Below are 23,218 nucleotides of genomic sequence, written 5' to 3' on the forward strand. Positions count from 1 at the left end.
TTGCTTATGACTGTTGGATTCTTCCTTTCTAGATACTAACTCCTTCATTCTCCTTTGCCCTTTCAGGCCACCCACATTTCAGACATACATTCTTCGGACTAAATCTAAATAGAATTTAGATACTTTGCTCTTATAACTCATTAATTGGGAATGGAGAAAGTAGAGAGATTAACAAAGTTTTGTTTTGTTTTTTAAGTGATGCAAAAGCCAAAGAGGCCTCTACTTCCTTGAAAGGAGAGAGGATGAAGGAAACAAAAACATACATAGAGATATTCTGTGTTGGGGTATTTAATATTCAGCTAAAGGAAAAGAACAAGGTTTTGGAACAAGTCAAACATTTGTAAATTTATAGAAGCACCAAGTGATAGAAAGTGTAAAAGTTTTAATATGAAAAGATGTAATGCAAAGATGCATGCAAAACCTGGCACAAAGAGAAACTCAATAGAAGTGTGTTAAATGGAAAAACAAAAAAACAAAAAAACAAAAAAACAAAAACATAGTATCTAACCTTCTGAAAAGTGGGCTTTAAAGAACATCAATGAATTCTGGTGGGTAAATAATCAGTCTAGGTTGTTATATGATATAAGGTAAACAAAATAACTAACTGTTCTATTACACGTTGTTGCTTTAAAACTGTTGGGAGGAGGGTTCCTGTAAATATAAGTAAATATCGCTATAGGAAACCATTGTGTTACTGAAATAAAGTGTATAAAAGCAAGGCATAAGAATGAGACACTTTACAGAACCATTTCATTTTTTGTTCACACTGAACAGTCAAAATTATATTTGAAGTAGTAAAATATCCCTGGAATATAGAGTCCAAAATAATAATGAAATAAACAACAAAACTAACATTGTATAGAGGCTACGTGCTTTTTGAATTATTTAATTTTTAACAAGAATTTCATAGAGCACATAATTTTATTCCTTACAAATAAAAGGAATGGATGGTAGAAAAAATGAGAATTCAACAAGACTTAAGTCACAAGGTTTTGACGACTGGGAAATTACAAAAAATCCCCCTCCACCCCCCGGAAGAGACAAAGGATAGCTTTCCAAGTTTTTTCCCTAACCCATTCTCTCTTTCTCTTGCTTTTTTATTCTTGCCCCTTCTCCACTGTACTAAAAGAGCTTCAAACCATAATGTTTAAAAGCTGCCTGAGCATTACTTTCATGGTTATTATTGAGATCTTCCACAGATTTGTTGAAAAGATATGCATTTTGATCACACTTAACTTCCTCTTTCAAATTCTTCCTTTTTCTTCATGTCCTAACTTAGCTGGGATGCAGACTTACATAGACATTAAAAACTGTGCAAAGAAAACCAGGAAGCCTAAGAAACTAACTCGAGACCAGAGGCGGCACATCAAGAGGTGGGAATACTTCATTGCTGCAGAGGAAGTCATTTGGGACTATGCACCTATAATACCAGCAAACATGGACAAGTGAGTATGGGGGATTCTTACTACTGTGCAAAGGTTCAAGACATGCTTCATAGAGTCTGAGATGTGTGGCGTGAAATGTCGTGAATTGATAGCTTTCAGGGGGATACATGTATTGGATCCTATTCAGGTCTTTTTTTTTTTCAAATCGGTCTGGAATTACTTCAAACTCACCAAGAGAACTCTGCATAATAACAGTAGTAGTAGTAGTAACAACAACAAAAAATAATAATATCAACTTGTTGAATGGTTGCTATTGCCAAGAAGTGTGTTAAACTTTTCTAAGTATTTTGTTTTAACTCAATAAGTTAGAAACAGCTCTCGTTTATTTTACAGATTAGGAAATGGGAGAATAAGATTAAGAAAATTGAAATTCAAATAGCTCTTAAACACTTGAAAAATATTCACACTCACAGAGAGAAAAATATGCAAATTAAACTTTTCTGAAATACTATTTTCACCTACCAGACTCATAAGTTTAGATGACACAATCTATTGGAGAGGCTGTAGGAACAAGCTCTATCATGTATTGCTGGTGGAAGAGTGAATTGGAAAAGCTATTATAGAAGATAGTTTGGCAATATGTTTTAAAACTATAAATGCATACATCTTTTGACCCAGCAGTCTCACTCTTGGAATTTACTACATAGATATCCTTATTTACAGGTGAAATGATGTATACACAGGACAGTCACCACTGCACTGTTAGTAGCAGAAAAGATTAGAAACAGTCCAAAATGTCCATCAATAGGAAATTAATAAATTATGGTACATCCATACAGTGGAATACTATGCACCTGTTTTTAAAAAGATGCAAATACTCCCTCTGTATGAATACAAAAATTCTCCAAGAGATATTTTTAAATTAAAAAGTCAAAGGGAGCAAGATGATAGAATAGTAAATCCCCCTTTTGCTTCCCAGCACAGCAACAATAATTTGACATCCATTCCATGAACAAAAGTGCTTTTGTGAGATCTTTGGGATCAAAGTAGGAACTTGTAAAATCCAATTGGAAGCTGAGGACAAGATGGACTGTTTTGAGAAGGCAAGTCCATGCTCAGATGGTAGGTTCACTGAGTGTGTTTCCAGCTACAAACATGGAAATAGCCTCATCCCCTTATGGACTCAGCTACAGCCCCACTTAACCTTGGTACTGCCACCAACACTATTGGACAAGGGACCCAGGAGGGGTCACACCTGTCTGTGACCTTGGAGGCTGACCTGTAGACCTCAGTATGACTGTGGCCTTAAAGCTTCCTTGTAACTAGTTCTATCCCTGTCCCAGCTCATGAACCTGCTGGAAGTTACACTCACTCATGTCCCTGGAGACTGGCTTATAGAACTTAGGTATTGAAGTGGCCTCAGATCTTGAAGTGGCCCTGTAACCTAGCTCTAGCTCTCCAAAATGTAGTTCATGGGCAGTCATGCCCGCTCAGGGACCAACCCAGTGACCAAATGTGAGCTCTCCAAAGGGCCAGATGGGAGCAATACCTATTTGTACACCTGTAACAGACTTACCATTTGCAAACCCACTGTGGACCTTGAAGTGGACTGTTATCCCAGTGCCAGCTCTACCGACCAAGGTCTGCAGGCAGTTTAAACTTCTCAGAAACCAGCTAGGGTATATGCCCACCTAAGCCCCTGGTAAAAGGCTTGCTAACCACAAGTGCTGCAGGTCCAGCAGCAACCATGTGACCTGGTTCCAACCTCCTTTGACTATGATCCTAGAGGCAATTCTATCAGCCTGAATACCTGTCAGGAGAAGGTCTTTACCTGCCAAAATCTTTCTGTAAAGACTGGAATATGGTGTTTTTTCCTTAAAATGCACAAATACCAACACAAGGCTATGTACATCACAAAGAATCTGGCCGACGACATCACCAAAGGAAACTAATAGAGCTCAAGTAACCAATGTGAAAGAAATGGAAATCTACAAACTGCCTGAGAAAAATCCAAAATAATCAGGTTAAAGAATCAGTGAGGTACGAGATAACATAGGCGACTAAATGAAATCAGGAAAACAATGCGTGAATAATATAAGAAGTTTAATAAAGAAATAGAAACTGGGAGTTCCTGTCGTGGCGCAGTGGTTAACGAATCCGACTAGGAACCATGAGGTTTCGGGTTTGGCCCCTGCCCTTGCTCAGTGGGTTAATGATCTGGCATTGCCGTGAGCTGTGGTGTAGGTTGCAGACAAGGCTCGGATCCCGTGTTGCTGTGGCTCTGGCGTAGGCCGGGGGCTACAGCTCCGATTGGACTCCTAGCCTATGAACCTCCATATGCTGCGGGAGCGGCCCAAAGAAATAGCAAAAAGACAAAAAAAAAAAAAAAAAGAAAGAAATAGAAACTGGAGGAGTTCCCGTCATGGCACAGTGGAAACAAATCCGACTAGAAACCATGAGGTTGCAGGTTCTATCCCTGGCCTCACTCAGAAGGTTAAGGGTCCAGTGTTGCCGTGAGCTGTGGTATAGGCGAGCCACAACAGCTCTGATTAGACCCCTAGCCTGGGAACCTCCATATGCCTCAGGTGTGGCACTATAAAGACAAAGGACCAAAAAAAAGAAAAAGAAAAAAAAGAAAGAAAAAAAAAAGAAAAAGAAATAGAAACTGGAGTTCCCACTGTGGTGCAGTGGGATTGATGGCATCTCTACAGCACCGGGATGCAGGTTCAATCCCTGACCTGGCACAATGGGTTAAAGGATCCAGCATTGCTGCAGCTGCAGTGTAGGCCACAATTGAGGCTCAGATCTGATCTCTGGCTCAGGAACTGCATATGCTGCAAGGAAGCCAAAAAAAGAAAAATGAAAGAAATAGAAATCATAAAAAAATAACCAAACAGAAATCCTGGAACTGAAAAATATAATGACAGAACTGAAAAGTTCAGTAGAGAGCTTCAATAGCATACTCTATTACTTTAGCTTTAGGACACATATAGATTAAAAGTGAAGGGATGAAAAAGACAAGGTCACCATATAATGATACAGGGTCAACTCATTAAGAGATTATAACAATTATGAGTATATATGTATCCAACATTGGAGCACATAAATATGTGAAGCAAATATTAACATTAATTAATTAATGAAAAAGTAAATAGCAGTACAATAATAGTAGGGAACTTGAATATGCCACTTTAAATAATGGATAGATTACCCAGACATAAAATCAATAAGAAAGCAGTGGAACTGAATAACACTATAACCCAAATGGACCTAACAGATGTATAAAGAGCATTCCACCCAACAAAAGAAAATGTATTCTTCTCAGATGCACATGGAACATTCTCTAGGATTTATCATAACATATTGTCCACAAAACATCAATAAATTAAGAATATTAAAATTATATCAAGTATCTTTTCTGACCACAATGGTATGAAACTAGAAATCAATTACAGAAGAAACTCAGAAAAGTCTCAAATATGTGGAAATTAAACAATAATCTCCTGAACAACTAATGAGTCAAAGAATAAATCAAATGGGAAATTAAAATATATCTTGAGACAAATGAAAATGGAAACACAGCATACTAGAACTTATAGAATATAGCAAAAGCAATTGTAGGAGGAAAGTTTATAGGAATAAATGCCTACATTTAAAACAGAGAGAGAGAAAGAGAGCAAGAAGGAAGGAAGAGAGGGAAAAAAGAAAGAAAGAAAGGTCTCAAGTAAACAACCTAACTTTATACCTCAAGTAACTAGCAAACTAAGCCCAAAGTTAGCAGAAAGAAGGAAATAAAAAGAAAAAAATAAATGAGGTAGAGACTAGAAGTACAATAGAAAAGATCAATATAACCAAGAGTTAATTTGTTAACAGATAAATAATATTCACAAATCTTTAGCTAGACTAAGCAAGGGAGAAAAAGAGAGGACTCAAATAAATGAGATTATAAATTTAAAAAGGAAACATTACAAGTGATACCACAGAAATGCAAAGGATGATGAGAGACTACCATGAACAATTACATGCCAACAAATTGGGTAACTAAAAGAAAGGAAAAATTTCCTAGAAACACACATCCTACCACTATGATTCTTTACTGAATCACAAAGAAATTGAAAATCTGAATATACCAATAACAAGTGACAATATTGAATCAATAATAAAACCCTCCAAACAAAGAAGCCCAGGATCAGATAGCTTCATGGGTGTATTATACACTAATCTTCAAACTCTTCCCAAACATTAAAGAGTAGGGAATACTTCCAAACTTATTTTACAAGGAAATCATTGCCCACATACCAAAACCAGATAAGGACATTACAAGAAATAAAGTACAGACCAATATCCCTGATGAATATAGATGCCAAAAATATCAAAACATTAGTGAACTGAATTCAACAGCACATTTAAATTTTCATAAACCATGGTCAAGTGAGATTTATACCTGAGATTCAAGGAAAGTTCAATAAATATGATACACCACATTAAAAAATGACTAATAAAAATTATATCATCATCTCAATAGATGCCCAAAAATGCACTGTATAACAAACCAAAAGCTAACATCATACTCAGTGAAAACTTTTCCTCTGATATCAGGAAAAGACAAGGGTGCCAATTCTTGCCACTTTCATTTAGCATGGTACGGGAAATCTGATAAGAAAAGGCATCCTCATCAGAAAAGAAGTAAAATTGTCTCTATTTGCAGATAATGTGCCTTGATATATTGAAAAATCCTTAAGATTCTACCAAAAATATATTAGAATAAAGGAATTTAGTAAGTTGCAGGATACAAAATGAACACAATTATGATCAGCTGCATTTATACACACAAACAACCTATCCAAGATAGAAATTAAGAAAATCCATTTACAATAGAATTTTTACAAAGAATAAAATACTCTGGAGTTCCTGTCATGGCACAGTGGGTTAAGAATCCGACTTCAATGGCTCAGGTTACTGTGGAGGCGCAGGTTCAATCCCTGGCCCAGTGCAGTGGGTTAAAGGATCCATCGTTGCTGCAGCTGGAGCATAGGCTGTGGCTCAGATTCATTTCCTGGCCTGGGAACTTCTATATCCCATGGGTTCGGCCATAAAAAACAAACAAACCACCCCAAACCCCCAGAGTTGGCAAAATTTGAGATAAGAAAATAAGACAAATCAATCTAATCAGAAGATTCTCCTATGATCTTAACTGGGAGAAGTTTAATAGACAAATTTGAGGTGACTGATATAATACTTATATATATTTTTTTTGGAAAGAAGTCAGTAGAGGCCTTTTGCCTATTTTTTAATCAGGCCATTTTTGTTTGTTTTGCCACTGAGTTATATGATTTCCTGTTGTTGTTGTTTTTTTCAGTAACCATTTTTTCAATTGAAATATAGTTAATTCACATTATATTAGCTTCAGATGTGCAGCAAAGTGATCTAGTTACACACATGCATATATTTTTTTAGACTCTTTTCCATAATAGATTATTGCCAGATGTTGAATGTATTTCCCTGTGCTCTGCAGTAGGTTCTTGTTGTTTCTCTATTTTATACATAGTAGTGTATATATGTTAATCCCACACTCCTAGTTTATAACCCCACTATTCCCTCTGGTAACCATGAGTTTGTTTTCTATGTCTATGGGTCTATTTTTGTTTTGTAAGTTCATTTAAATAATTTTTTAAGATTCTGCACACGTGATATCATATGATATTTATCTTTCATGTGAGTTCCTCTTATATTTTAGATATTAACCTCTGATCAGATATACAGTTTACAAATATTTCTCCTGTAGATTATCTTTTCATTTTGTTGATTGTTTCTTTTGCTGTGATTATAGTCAAGGAGTCATTCACAAGGGCACTAAGAGTACAAAATGGGGAAAGAAAATCTGTTCAATAAATGATGATGGAAAAACTGGATATCCACATGCAAAAAATAAAATTAGACACTTAGCTTACCACATTAAAAAAAATCAACTGTAAATAAATTAAAGACTTAAATGTAATACCTGAAACCATAAAACTCCTAGAAGAAAACAGAGAGGAAAAAGCTTCTTTGACATTGGTCTTGGCAATGATTGTTTGGATATGATACCAAAAGCACAGGTAACAAAAGCAAAAACAAACAAGTGTGGCTGTATCCAACAGGAAAACGTGTGTGTGTGTGTGTGTGTGTGTGTGTGTGTTTTAGGGCCACACCCATGGCATATGGAGGCCAGTGGTTGAATCAGAGCTGTAGCTGCTTGCCTACACCATAGCCACAGCAACGCGGGATCTGAGACACGTCAGTGAGCTATACAAACAGCTCATGGCAATGCCAAATCCTTAATCCATTGAACAAGGCCAGGAATCAAACCTGCATCTTCATGGATGCTAGTCAGATTCATTTCCACTGAGCCATGATGGGAACACCAGGAAATTTTATTTATTAAGACAGCAGATGTTAAGTATTCTCACCACAGAATTTTTTAAAAATAGTAACTAGATGAGGTGATAGAAGTGGTAATTAGTTTGACTGTGGTAATCTTATATATACATATACAAATTGTTATGATGTACATTTCAAATATATACATTTGTCAATTATACATCAATAAAGCTGGAAAAAATGCAAAAAAAAAAGGCAAGGTATAGCACAGAATATATAAATAGCTACCTTTTGTTAAAGGAGAGGATAAGAATATTTATATTTACAAGTCATATTTGTATAAAGATGCTCTGGAATTATACACATGGAATTAATATACGTGAATATTTAGAAAACACAGGAATAGCTAGGGAAGGGGAGTTGAGATTGAAATCCAGGACTCTCTAGCATCAGTCAGTGCTTTTTATTCTATAAAATAAATGCATAAAATGAATAAACTCTGTCATGGGGTTTCTGCTTATTAAGACAATAAAAAGGACAAAGGGGGAAAGAGGTTCATTTGCTGCCCCCCCAATCATTTATTCCAATAGGAATAGAAGATGGGTGAAAATGGTTGGTTTTCAGTTGGCACCAGGATTAGGTGGATGGTGGAAAGGACAACCCAACATCAAAGAACTATGTCTAATAAAGACAGTAGAAGCTTTCTGGAATGTGAAAGTGCTTTCGGAGACTGGAAAGCTAATTAGATACCATAAACTAAATGATAAGAAAGACTTAAGGGAGTTCCCGTCGTGGCGCAGTGGTTAACGAATCCGACTAGGAACCATGACGTTGCGGGTTCGGTCCCTGCCCTTGCTCAGTGGGGTAATGATCCAGCGTTGCCGTGAGCTGTGGTGTAGGTTGCAGACACGTTGCTGTGGCTCTGGCATAGGCCGGTGGCTACAGCTCCGATTCAACCCCTAGCCTGGGAACCTCCATATGCCGAGGGAGCGGCCCAAGAAATAGCAACAACAACAACAACAACAACAAAAAAGACAAAAGACAAAAAATAAAAAAAGAGAAAGACTTAAGAAGAATTCATAGTGTATCTTACTTATCCTTTCATCAGTTAGACCTTTCAGCGATAGGTAAGGTCTACATTAACAACCAGGGTGACAGGAAGATCCTGCTTCTAATCATGATTATAACTGTAGCAGCAGTAGAAGAGACAGATCAGAGGTTCCCAGTTTTTCAACCATAGAGAAGATACGAGACTTTGTGAATCACGTTAGGTTTTTTTTGTTTTTGTGTTTTTGTTTGTTTTTTTCTTTTTTTAAAAATAAAACTGTCATTTTAGCTAATTCAAGAGGAGAACTTCTAAGCATATGGGTTCCCCCATCCTACTGGGGGGTCTTTACTTGAGAACATTATTTAATCTCTTGAATTTTATTTCACTTTAAGAAAATACAGATCTCTGCATTTGGATAATTTCTCAAACCAGATTGGAAAACATTATAAGAAGGTTGTCTACAAACAGTACCAAGATGAGTCCTTCACCAAACGTCTGGAGAATCCCAATATCAAAGAAGATGGAATCTTGGGCCCTGTTATCAGAGCCCAGGTCAGAGACACACTAAAAGTAAGTAACAGAAATATAGAACCATGGGTGAATTAAATCATGAAAAACAGATTGTAAATACTGGTTATTTGTTTGTTCTTTTAATGTAGCCACATAATTTTTAATTTGAATGCAGCTTTTAGTTTTTGCTTAGTATTTTCTCCTTTTACAGCCTATCTCATAATACAAAGAATCTGAGACAATTTATCAAGTTAAAAAGGACTAAACACAGGAGTCAGGATAATATGGCAGGATTGAGATAAGTATAATGAAACACATACCACATGCTCCTAGAATGTCTTCAAATTTTGTCCTAAGCTTTCTAGCAGCCAAATTAAAAAGGGAAATAGGTGAGGACAAAATTCATAGTAGTCATAAAAGAAGCAGTTTCCCCTGCTACTGGGATACTGTATGATGTAGTGGATAGAATCCTTGGTAAAATCCCTACAACTACTACAATAAATTTAAAATTTGCATAGTTTTTTAAAATAATGTTTCTCATTGTAGCTGAGAACATACCCCAATTGAGTGTAAACAATTCATCGATGTGGTCTAGGTATGTAGTTCTCTGATGACTGGTCTCTGATGAAGGTATATTTGATATGTATCAAGAGCACTCAGTGTTCATCAAACAATTTCCCTTAAATATTTTGTCACATCACAACCTTATTTTTTAATAAGACCTAGACAGCAGAGAATTAAAAGTTTCAATCTTTCACAAGAATCTAGAAAGCGGATAATCTGTAAATTAAAGATTATCCAAATGTTTTGGTAAGCAACCAAGTAGAAGATAAGATTAACATTCTCTTTTGATGATTAAGGAACCTAATCAGGACTCCTGTGTGAATAATTCTCCTCCTTTCATTTCTTCGTGGGAATGAATTGAGAGGATATCGGCAAACAAGACTAATTCTATTCATTTAAAATAATAACCAAGGAGAGAAAGCAGCCTTCCTCTGTTTCTCTTTTCCTTCCCTCATTTCTGACCCTTTTTAGGTGTTCTTAGCAAGTGTAAATATACCTCATTGGAAATTTAAGATCTGGATATTTGTCATGTCATGGCTTCAAGGACAGTGGTTCTAGGAGATCTGACGGGCTGGAGAAGGGGATTACAGTCTGCCGAAGAGAAGAAGCAGGGTTCTATGGCAGATGTGGTCCAAGCTGAAAGGAGAAGGGAAGAGGGGTGGGGACCAGCTTGGAGAGGGTGAGAAAAATGTCACTTCTAAAGTCAGACTTCTCTTTCCATTTTCCCCTTACCATGTGAGTGGAACTCTCTCACATGTATCTGTCAGGACATGGGGAGAGGTCAGTGCTCAGACAAACAGAATTAGTTTGCACTCATGGAAACACACACACACACACACACACACACACAATGCAAACACGAAACCAGCCAACAAGTGAATATGGAAAACTAGCATCCTCTATGTATTCTCACCATTGACCTTAATCCCTGAAACAATGAATTTGGGTTAATTTTCTAGATTGTGTTCAAAAATATGGCCAGCCGCACCTATAGCATTTACCCTCATGGAGTGACCTTCTCTCCTTACGAAGATGACGTCAACTCGTCCTCCACCTCAGGTTTGAACCTTTCACTTCTACTGAATGAAACTACTGACCTCTGAGAGGCTCCCATATTTTTCTACTGCTCTCCTTGCCCAGCAGTATAACTTGTACAGTCAGGTAGTCTATATGTAGGGATACCCTCAAAGTCACAACCAAACACTGCCCACTTCAGGGATTCTGTTTACCCTAATGATTACAAAATATGATGTCCTTTGTTAGTGCTGTAGTGGCCTCTAGTGGAAATATCTCTTAGCTACATACTATCCAGAGTTCTATCAAGTGGAGATTAACATAAAAAGAATATCCCATTCCCAATATTAATTGATTCTAATGAGAGCTCAATTATTTTATATTATACATTCATTTATTACTTGTTTGTCTTAATGAAATGATTTTTAAAATGAAGGCAATTCTGACTATATTTTCTTTCAGACAATAACACCATGATCAGAGCAGTTCAGCCAGGGGAAACCTATACTTATAAGTGGAACATCCTAGAGTCTGATGAACCCACAGAGAACGACGCTCAGTGCTTAACAAGACCATACTACAGTAACGTGGACATCACAAGGGACATTGCCTCTGGTTTGATAGGGCTTCTTCTCATTTGTAAGAGCAGATCCTTGGATAAGCGAGGCATACAGGTATTTTGTCCTTGAGGTAACCTTTCAGAAATTCTTCTGACTGTAACAGATTAATTCTCCTTGTTAAATGATGGGGCTTTTGCTTCTAGAAAACAGAAAATATTAAGTAGTCCTCTTTAGCATGAATGTAACAATGTTTATTCCTTTAGTTACTTTGTTGTCTATTTCCATATATTCTTACAATGAAGATGGTAAATCTAGAGTGTGATACCATATTTTTTGTCGTTTCAAATTCCAGGACTGTCTGTACTGGCTCTGTGATGAGCAAGTCACTTAATTTCTCTTAATTTCTTCCCTTCATCAAACGTGTATTACGACCTCCTAAAATTTGTACAGGGTTGTTTCAGGACTCAAAGAGATACCACTTGGTAAAAGTGTGAAGCTCTATACCAATCCTTATTATTTTTAGAGACCATCACTAGGGGAAAGGAGAGATATATTTGACAACATAGCTTCTTATGAAATTGAACCTAGACAATGGTCTATCTCTAGTGAGACTAAGTTACGCAGAAGAATGTGAGCAAAGATAAAGGATCTTCTGACTTTATCTTCATTGAAGAATTAAAGTCTCATATTATTAACTTAAAATTCTCAATTAGGTTACACTGTAATCAAAGAATTTTCATCCCAAGGCATACAAAATTCATATATGCCTTTAAAAAAGTCAGAAATAGACATTTGGAAAGCCTTAATTTATTGAGCTAGGAAAGGAACCAGGTAAGGAGAGGTATACAACTTTCCTATTACATCCTTATTTATCCTTTCCAACTATTTGGAGCACAGCCAGTCAACCACTCAGGTGGAAAGGTGTTCAATTACAGAGATAAACAGAATTACAGTGGCTATATTGAAACGGGATTTTTCTATTAGGATATTTTAGTCTCTGAATTTTCTGATATGCTTTGTTTGCTTTTACATTTTGCCTTTGGCTTTAACAAGTGTTTCATACATAATTGGTTCTCATAGATGCTTGAATTTGTGGCTTCATTGGCCCCAAGGGCTATGCCTTTTTGTTTGTTCGTTTGTTTTAATTTTATTGGAGTAGAGTTGACTAACAATGTTGTATTAGTTTCAGGTGTATAGCAGAGTGAACCAGTTATACATATGTGTGTATCCATTCTTTTCCCCATACAGAGCATCTATCATATACATTAGTGTGTACATTATTTCCATCCTCCTAATTCTTTCCTTCCCACCACGGTTTCCCTTGTGGTAACCATAAGTTTGGTTTTGAAATCTGTGAGTTTGTTTCTGTTTTATAAATAAGTTATTTTGCATCATTTTATTTTTTTTTTGCTTTTTCTTTTCAATTGTTATTTCCCCAATACATTTTTTTTTCTACTGTATAGCATGGTGACCCAGTTACACATACATGTATACATTCTATTTTCTCACATTATCATGCTCCATCATAAGTGACTAGACGTAGTTCCCAGTGCTACACAGCAGGATCTCATTGCTAATCCATTCCAAAGGCAACAGTTTGCATCTATTAACCCCAAGCTCCCAATCCACCCCATTCCCTCCCCCTCCCCCTTGGCAACCACAAGTCTATTCAAGAAGTCCATGATTTTCTTTTCTGTGGAAAGGCTCATTTGTGCCATGTATTAGAGTCTAGATATAAGCGATATAATATGGTATTTGTCTCTTTATGACTTACTTCACTTAGTATGAGAGTCTCTAGTTCCATCCATGTTGCTGCAAATGGCATTATTTCATTCTTTTTATGGCTGAGTAGTATTCCATTGTGTTTATCTTTCTCTAACTTACTTCACTTAGTATGATAATTTCTTAGATTTCTGAGAACTCAGTCTTGTAGGTTATTGCCTTGGATGTCATTCCCTGAACATAGCACTTTTACCCTCCAGAGGACAGCAGACATTGAGCAACAGGCTGTGTTTGCTGTGTTTGATGAGAATAAGAGCTGGTACATTGAGGACAACATTTACAAGTTTTGTGAAAATCCTGAGAAGGTGAAACGTGATGACCCCAAGTTTTATGAGTCAAACATCATGAGCAGTAAGTCGGAGCACTCTTTTTGTCCATCAGTTTTTCACTCCTGTGGTTGAAGTGTGACCATGCTTAGAGGCAGAGGCATGGATTAGAATCTACTCACCTCTTATCCTCACTTCCAGTCCAGGGATTTGCTGATAAAATTACTGGGTGATAGTATATCAACATTTTTATAGCAAGAGGTCAAAAGTTTGTTATCCTTAGAAGTTTTCTTTGTCTCCTGCTCCAAATGTGTGTGTGTGTGTATGTATCTTTGGTTTCATGCACACATGTGCATGTGCACATGCTCTGAGCAGGGAAAAATAGGGTGAGGAGTAGGGTGGTGAGGGAAGAGGCTATAGGCTTTCATCAGAGGTATCCAGGGATTTTTGAGTGAGTGCAAGGTGAATACTCTTTATGGCCAGGACAGAAACAAGGTGAGTAATCCAAAACTGGGTTGTCAAATCAAACTAAGGCAAACTGTATATGGGGAGCCAAGAGTCTTGGAAAGTCAACCCATGATGAGTTTGAAATGAGCAGTAAGAAGTTTGGAACAGAGGAATTCCCTGAGCCAAAGTTCAGGCATTTGCTGCTGTTTCAAAGTCACCACTTAATGCCACTGCTATGGGACATTAGGGAGAAATCTCCCTGAGCCAGTTGGAAGCAAACTTCTCCACAACGGTCAGAGTTCCCTCCCTCAGAGTTCTCAGAGTTGAGAGTCCCTATGATCCCCTACTCTGATAAGTAAGTACAAATATGAAGGTAATTTCTTCATCTGTTCACACAGCTTCAGATGACTGACAACTGGGGAGTATCAGAACTGGCAGGTGCCAGAAAAATAATTCCAAACAGGGAGTTATCCTCAGCTTTCTTTGCTTAATTTCATTTTGGCAGTGAATCTGTCACAGTTCTAGACCAGTGATGTCCATTAGAAATTATATATGAGCCACAAATATAACTTTAAATTTTCTAGTAGATTAAAAAGGAAAGTGAAATAGAATAAATGTATCTTAATGTTTTATTTAATATAATCATAAATATTATCATTTCAACATATAATCATATTAAAAATCATGAGATTTATTCTATTTCTTTCTAAGTCTTTGAAATCCAGTGTGTATTTTACACTCACAGCATGTCTCAATCCAGATTACTATATTTTGAAAGCCCAATAGTCACTTGCAACTAGTGGCTACCCTGTTAGACAGTGCAGCCATAGACTATTTAGAAAAGCTTCTTGAGTGGGGTACAAACTAAAAACACATAATATCAGCTATTCAACAAATATTTAAGTGCTCACTAGTGCCAGGCATTGTACTGGAGGGCTCTAGTGGTAACTCAGGAAAATGTGAATCTTGCCCTCATAGAAATCACACCTGTTATTTTATTACCATGAATATAAGTAAATAATGATACTGCCTAGAACTGTATCCCTTTGAAAGAGAATGAAAATGCCTGAACTTGATATCTGAATCCAAACTATAGATTATATACATGCAAGATGGAGCAATAAAAATGCAAAATATGCTAAATGTGCTTCTTTTTTCAAGGACATTAGTTCTAATTCAATAACTAATGTGTCAAGAAGTATATTGTACTTTTCCTCCAGGTAAAATTACTCTAGGTAATATTCTAAGTTGATTTCCAAAATATCTTTAAAAGCAGAACCTGGGATACAAAATATTGAATATGCACTTAACAAATGAATAAATAAATCAATATGAATGAAAGGCTTTGTCTTTATCCTGATATTTCTCCCATGGCTAACTTAGGAGAACAAGCTCTCCTTTGAAAAGTCTGAGTTTGATCTTCTAGTCACATGTTAGATCTGGTAAGACTTATCTCAGATAATTACTGCTTTGACGCAATCACAGTAACATTGGGACATTTACCTTAGGTATAATGACACATTTTCTTTTGTTGGTATAGGTCTGATGTTTTAACAGACTTTACTCTTTCAGCTATCAATGGCTATGTGCCTGAGAGCATACCCACACTAGGATTCTGCTTTGATGACACTGTCCAGTGGCATTTCTGCAGTGTGGGAACTCAGAATAACATTTTGACCATTCACTTCACTGGGCACTCATTCATCTATGGAAAGAGGCACGAGGACACCTTGACTCTGTTCCCCATGCGTGGAGAATCTGTGACTGTCACAATGGATAATGTTGGTAAGAGTTTGGACACAGAGAGGAACCTCTGGTCTACCCAGTTTGCTACAGCTTTTCAGACTATCATAGTAAAAAGCATTATATTTTTCTAAGGCCACACCTGTGGCATAAGGAAGCTCCCAGGCTAGGGGTTGAATTGGAGCTGCAGCTGCACAGGTCTACACCACAGCCATGGCAACACTGAATCTGAGCTGCATCTGTGACCTATGCCACAGCTTGCAGCAATGCCAGATCCTGAACCCACTGAGCTAGGCCAGGGATCGAACCCACACCCTCATGGAGACAACATTGGGTCCTGAACACCCTGAGCCACAATGGGAACTCCCCAAAGAGCATTTCTTTTATCAAAATGCCTTTTTCAGTTTTTTAAGACAGTCATTTCACCCTAAAGTTAGTGATCATCTGATATAATGCCTTAGCGGCTAGCCTCAGAGACAGCAGTGTCATGGAAAGCACATGGGCTTTTGAGTTGATCAGACCTGAGTTCAGATCCTGCTCTGCCACTCTGCATGATGTTGGACAAGTTACCTGGCCTCACTGAGCCTTGATTTATTCAACTGGAAAACAGAATAATAACACCTTACAGAGTTACTTTGACCATATTAATTGTAACATGTGTCAAGTGCCTATGACTCAGTAGAAAATTAATACATGGTAACTACAGCAAAATTATACTATTACAAAGAGACTCAAAATGGTCCTGGGCCCACCTGAATTATTTATTACTTGGAAATATGTAAATGTCTCTTATTTATGTGGGTAAACATCACTATCCTCCCCCTAATTCCAGCTTTTTTTTTTCTTTTGTTCTTTTTATCTCTCCTTTTTTAATGGCTGCACCCACAGCAGATGGGAATTTCTGTGCCAAGGATTGAATCTGAGCCACAGCTGTAACCTATGCTGTAGCTGTGACAATGCCGGATCCTTTAACCTACTGTGCCAGGCAGGGGATCAAACCCTTAGCTCCATAGCCACTACAGATTTTTAACCTACTATGCCACAGCAGGAACTCCCTAACTCCGGCTTTCTAACAAAATGTGCAGCTCACAAGATGTTTATAATATTCAAAGTCCACTTCATTTTTTTTCTTTTTTTTTATTACTCAATGAATGTATCACATCTGTAGTTGTATAATGATCATCACAATCCACTTTCACCAGATTTCCATCCCACAACCCAAGCACTTCATTCTTGATTAATTCCTTTTTAAATATATTCTAAAATAGTGACTCTCAAACTATCTGTGCTGAAAGGTTTTTTCCTCCCTAATATCCACTGGCTAATGCTTTTGGTCTATATTCTATTAAATGAGGTAAGTGCACTAATCACATGCTTGGATGTCATAGAAATGTCAAGTTTTCTATACACGCTACTCTTGATTTCTTTCCTTATGTCACCATAGAATAGTAACCAACAGTTCACAGATCAGTAGTAGCCCACAGACCACAGTATCCCTGATGAAATTGCATTGGAAATTATCTACCTTGATGGATATAGGTTTTTTTTTTTTTTTTTTTTGCTATTTCTTGGGCCGCTTCCGCAGCATATGGAGATTCCCAGGCTAGGGGTCTAATCAGAGCTGTAGCCACCAGCCTACGCCAGAGCCACAGCAACGTGGGATCCAAGCTGCATCTGCAACCTACACCACAGCTCACAGCAACGCCAGATCCTTAACCCACTGAGCAAGGGCAGGGCAGGGACTGAACCTGCAACCTCATGGTTCCTAGTCGGATTTGTTAACCACTGCGCCACAACGGGAACTCCGGACTATAGGGTTTTTATTTATTTATTTTTTTTCTGTGCTTAGAGATCTGTTCTCTCTGTCTCTCTTTTGTAGGAACTTGGATGTTAACTACCATGAATTCCAATCCAAGAAACAAAAAACTACGGCTGAAATTCAGGGATGTTAAGTGTATCCGGGATGACGACGAGGACTCATATGAGATTATATATGAACCTTCAGCATCTACAACCCTGACTACAAGGAAAATGCATGATTCTTCAGAAAACAAAGAGGAAGAGAATGACGATGAATATGATTACCAGGACCTACTAGCTTCAGTATTAGGAATTAGGTCATTCAGAAATTCATCGTTATATCAGGAGGACGATGAGTTCAATCTTACCGCCCTAGCTCTGGAGAACAACTCTGAATTCATTCCTCCAAGTACTGATAGAGCTGTTGATTCAAATTCTTCTTCCCCAGGTAACATTAACAGGGCTACTGCCAATACCTTTACAGAACCTCAGAAAATTCTTCCTCACCCAGAAGCTACCAAAGCTGGTTCCCCCCGGAGACACACTGGCTTAGTTAAGAACTTAGTCCTCAACCGTCGAAGAACACAGCATTCCAACCCTTATTCTGAAGACCCTATAGAAAATCCTCTTCAGTCAGTTATCACAGGGATAAGCCTGCTTCCATTTGGTACAGAAGGATTCAGAAATCGAGAACATCCTAAACATAAAAGATTCAAGGCAGGAAGAGACCAAGCAGCAAAGCATAGGTTCTCCCAGATGAAATTCCCAGCACATAAAACTGGGAGACATATAAGCCAAGACAACTCTTCTTCTTCCAGTATGGGGCCCTTGGAGGACCTGTCCAGTGATCTGTTACTCTTAGAAAGAAAGGATCCATCTAATATTAATGGGAAGTGGCATTTGGTTTCTGAGAAGGGCAGTTATGAAATAGTCCAAGATGCTGATGAAGACATGGCTGTTAATGAGTTGCCAAACAACCCCCAGAATGCCTCAAGGTCTTGGGGAGAAAACATCCCTTTTACAAACAAGCATGGAAAGCAGAGGGGCCATCCAATTTTTGTAACTAGACATAAACTTCTACAAGAAAGACAGGATGAAGGAAATAGTATATTGAAGAAAGGCCGTTTTTTTATTAGGACTCGAAGAAAGAAAAAGGAACGAAAGCCTGTACACCATGTTCCTCTATCTCCAAGGAGTTTTAATCCTCTGAGAGGAGAGGCTAACACTCCATTTTCAGATAGGAGACAAAATCATTCATTGTTACTCCATGAGTCCAATGAAACATCTCTTCCCACAGACCTCAATCAGACATTCCCTTCTATGAATCTTAGCCTGATAGCCTCACATCCTGACCGTAATCAGAACCTCCCAAATGACACCCATCAGACAAGCTCCCCTCTAGATCTTTATCAGACAGTGACCCCAGATGAACCCTATCAAACAGCCCCTATTCAAGACTTTGACCCAACACACTCCACTGCAGTCCCCAGTCACCAATCTTATCTTCCAGAGCCCATCCAGATACACGACTATGACCTAAGAAACAAGGCCTCCCCCACTGATGTTAGTGAGATGTTCTTTTCCTTGAAACTTAAAGCCGGGCATAGAACCACCTCTCCAGACCTCAATCAACCATCCTTCTCTCCAGAACTCGGCCAGACAACCCTTTCCCCAGACCCTGGCCATGTGACCCTCTCCCAAGACCTTAACCAGACAACCCTCTCCCCAGACCTTAGCCATACAACCCTTTCCCCAGACCTTGGACATACGACCCTCTCCCCAGACTTTAACCAGAAAACCCTCTCCCCAGACCTTAACCAGACAACCCTCTCCCCAGACCTTAGCCATACAACCCTTTCCCCAGACCTTGGACATACGACCCTCTCCCCAGACTTTAACCAGAAAACCCTCTCCCCAGACCTTAACCAGACAACCCTCTCCCCAGACCTTAGCCATACAACCCTTTCCCCAGACCTTGGACATACGACCCTCTCCCCAGACTTTAACCAGACAACCCTCTCCCCAGACCTTGGACATACAACACTTTCCCCTGACTTTAGCCATACAACCCTCTCCCCAGACCTTGGCCATATGACCCTTTCCCCAGACCTTAGCCATACAACCCTCTCCCCAGACCTTGGACATACAACACTTTCCCCTGACTTTAGCCATACAACCCTCTCCCCAGACCTTGGCTATATGACCCTTTCCCCAGTCCTTGACCAGACAACCCTCTCCCTAGACCTTGGCCAAACAACCCTCTCCCCAGACCTTAGTCATACGACCCTTTCCTCAGAACTCAGCCATGAGACTGTCTCTCCAGATCTAAGCCAGGTGACCCTTTCCCCAGACCTTAGGGAGATACCATTTTCCCCAGACCTTCGCCAGGCAACTCTCTCTCCAGACATCAATGAGACAACCCTTTCTCCTGATCTCAGGCAGACCTCACCTCATCTAGACCCTGATAAGACATCCTACATTTCTGAATCTAGTCAGTCAGTGACTCTTCCAGAATTTGGTCAGACTTCCCCTTTTCCAGATCTTGGTCAGAGGCCATCTCCTCCATCACATTCTACATTAAATAATACTTTTATACCAAGGGAATTTAATCCAATGGTTGTGGTAGGTCTCAGTAGAGATGATGGAGATTACGTTGAGATTATTCCAAGGCAGAAGGAGGAGAACAGTGAAGAAGACTATGTCGAAATTGATTATGTGGAGTATGATGACCCATACCAAACTGATGTTAGGACGGACATCAACTCCTCCAGAAATCCTGACAACATTGCTGCATGGTACCTTCGCAGCAACAATGGAAACAGAAGAAATTATTACATTGCTGCTGAAGAACTATCCTGGGATTATTCAAAATTTACACAAAGGTTTGGCCACTTTTATTCTTTTATATTCTCATCTTCCCACTACTACTAAAAAAGAATAATTGCAACAGTCTAAAGAGATGATTCTGGGCAAATTATACTATGTATAATTTGTACTAAGTATAATTGAGTTCCCCCATTGCAATTTGGCCTATACTATTTCCATTATCAATTCCAAGATTAGCTTCTCTACTTTAGGTGACATGACTCCTGCCCTGATGGAGCTTATGTCTAGTTGGGCAGGTGGATATGAACTAAGTGCTCACATAAATGAGTGTAAAAAATAGCCATGATAAATAAAGACCAAGAAGCAGAGGTGATATATGGTGATGTGAGAATTGGGGAAACCTAGTCTGGAGAAGTGGCATTTGAGCTGAGATCTGAAGATGAACAGGAGTGAACCAGGCAGAAGATGGAGAGGGCAAAGCATCCTAGACAGAGAGGACAGAGTGATGAAGGGCCAGTGGAAGGAGGAAGCTCTAAAGCTGAAGACTTGTGTAGCTGGAGCTCAAGAAGAGGATGGCTGTTAAGAAAGTATTTAGCTAGCAATTCAATTTTTGCTTAAGGGTAGAAAGTCATAGTGGGCTGGGTTCTATATTCTGTGATGATAATCTAGGGAAAGAGAAAGGGGGCAAAGAAGCACCTACAGCTTCTCGAGGACATAGCATGGTGACCATGTTTAAACTGTCCAACATAGCTCACGGCTTTTACAAAAACTAACTATTACACTAACAAATCGAAATACAAAGTGCAGCTAGAGTAAGCAAAACAACGCATGGTGTGACTTATAGAAATTATTTCATTAATTGGGTGCCTGACATTCCATATTAGAATTCTACTAGTTGAAGAGACTTTCTCCCATGATTTCCTATTTAAATGTAACATCCATCACTATATGAGAATAACTAGTTTATCAGCAGATTTATAAATGAGGTCTTGAGGGAGTAAGGTTTTCCAGAGTGTAAAGGGATGGAAAGAGTTCCTTCAAAATCTTATGTCCCATTCTAGACATGCAACCCACTTTTATGGCAAAGTTGTTTTGCTCCCCGCTATATGTTCTGTGAGACTGTATATTATGCTTAGGGTCTGGAAGAATAGAGTTAATAGGGCAGAAAGACTAGAAGACAGGCAGAATGAGGTTCTGTGTTGATAGCTTGTGTTGGATAACAAATACTATAAAATTGATGGATAAGCTTTTGTCCTATCTCAGACTCTGCGGAAAGTTATGTGTCGGTAGGAAAAGCTGATGTGCTCTAACCCCAGACTGAGGTGAACTACATGAAGAATGATGCAATTTAGCAAAAACAAATGTGAGAAGAGTGGCAGCTTTCAGAGTATAAAACACCCCCATTCATCCAGTGGCCTTTATAAGGGTGGCCCTCTAGATCAACTGACCATTATCATCTGCCTGCCCCAAGTCCAGGCACTCTCATTGCATGGCTTTGTCTGCTTTTGCTATTAAAATCTGCTGTGTCAACATATGATTATAGCTGTTCATTAATACATTAAACAAAAATGTATTGAATGCCTACCATGTTCCTGATAACTTGATAGGCCCTGGAAATAAAAATTATAAGCAAACTAGGCACAATTCCTGCCCTAATGGTAAAGTCAGATATTAACAGATAATATTAGTCAGATATTTATCACAAATAAATGATATATAATTTACTATATCTACTACAGAAATATTAAAAGAATACTATAGGGATTTACTATATATACTATAGTAATACTTTAGAAATGTAATGAATGATATAGAGAGATTTGACCTAATCTAAAGGATCATAGGAATACAAACCTCAAAATGAAATGTGAGCCGGAAATTGAAGGATATTTACTGGCTTGTGTTTTTAGTCATTTATATTTTAATTCATTTGTTTATCAAATACTTATTTCAAAGCCTTCTCTATGCCAGATACTATATTCAGAAACAGATAATTTCCTAAACTCTTTGAATGGTCTTTGATTTGCTCTTTAAAACAAATGCTACTATCGTCATTTCAGGGAAGACATCGATGATGTTCCAGAGCACACCATATACAAGAAAGTGGTTTTTCGAAAGTACCTTGATAGCACTTTTACCAAACTTGATCCTCGTGGGGAGTATGAAGAGCATCTTGGCATCCTTGGTCCTATTATTAGAGCTGAGGTGGATGATGTTATCCAAGTAAGTCATCTTTTGAGCATTGCTAAGATCATCAGAAGAATTTCTATAAGCACCAGAGGGTTGTAGAGATGAAAGTGGCAAGAGAGCTGTGGGTAGTTTATTTATTTTCCAAAATTAGTAACTACATTTCTTTTCAAAGACTGCTTGACAAGTAATTTGACACTCTTAAGGAAAAAAAAAATGATACAATTTTATGTCTGCCACTACTGAGCTCCTGTGTAGTCTGTAAGGGCCAATTCCATTTCTCCTAAGCAACTTTTTTTTTAATTCCCCCACCCTCTCCTAAACATTCAACTGAATTGCTCCTCCCAGACATCCCCACCTAATTCCATTCATATTTTGTTTGAAACACCTTCTGTCTTCAGATTTTTAACTTGAATTCACATTTGTCTACACAGTAGGTTGAACGTTTATTCTAAGAACCAAGCCTCAATCATTTTCAAATCTGTAGTGCCTATATTTATCATTTCCTTTGTAGATGGTATCAATCCTTTTGTTCTGAGCCTAAAAACAAACCTGTTTTGGTGTTTCTGGGGTAAACTACTTGGGCCCTACCTCACAGGATGGTAGACCAAAGTTGATTCACAGTTGTAAGTCTTCATTATACCTTAGGTCGAATTTCATAGCCCTCCACTTTTAGCCCATAATGCTGACATTTGGGGGTTTGGGTTTTTGTTAACCTTAAATACA

At 38.2% G+C, this 23,218-nt stretch overlaps 1 protein-coding gene across 1 annotated transcript in view; it reads left to right on the forward strand.

Annotated features, from left to right (window-relative positions):
• The window catches only part of F5 (coagulation factor V), a 76,870-nt gene that overhangs the window by 31,933 nt on the left and 21,719 nt on the right, over window positions 1–23,218 (forward strand). Inside the window, exons 7-14 of the mRNA XM_047783983.1 lie at window positions 1,280–1,445; window positions 9,186–9,363; window positions 10,827–10,926; window positions 11,344–11,555; window positions 13,424–13,574; window positions 15,509–15,721; window positions 17,559–20,361; window positions 22,366–22,528. Of these exons, the coding sequence (XP_047639939.1) occupies window positions 1,280–1,445; window positions 9,186–9,363; window positions 10,827–10,926; window positions 11,344–11,555; window positions 13,424–13,574; window positions 15,509–15,721; window positions 17,559–20,361; window positions 22,366–22,528 (3,986 nt within the window). The remainder of the gene's footprint in view (window positions 1–1,279; window positions 1,446–9,185; window positions 9,364–10,826; window positions 10,927–11,343; window positions 11,556–13,423; window positions 13,575–15,508; window positions 15,722–17,558; window positions 20,362–22,365; window positions 22,529–23,218) is intronic.

Source organism: Phacochoerus africanus, chromosome 6, assembly GCF_016906955.1.
Source record: "Phacochoerus africanus isolate WHEZ1 chromosome 6, ROS_Pafr_v1, whole genome shotgun sequence".
Taxonomy (NCBI): domain Eukaryota; kingdom Metazoa; phylum Chordata; class Mammalia; order Artiodactyla; family Suidae; genus Phacochoerus; species Phacochoerus africanus.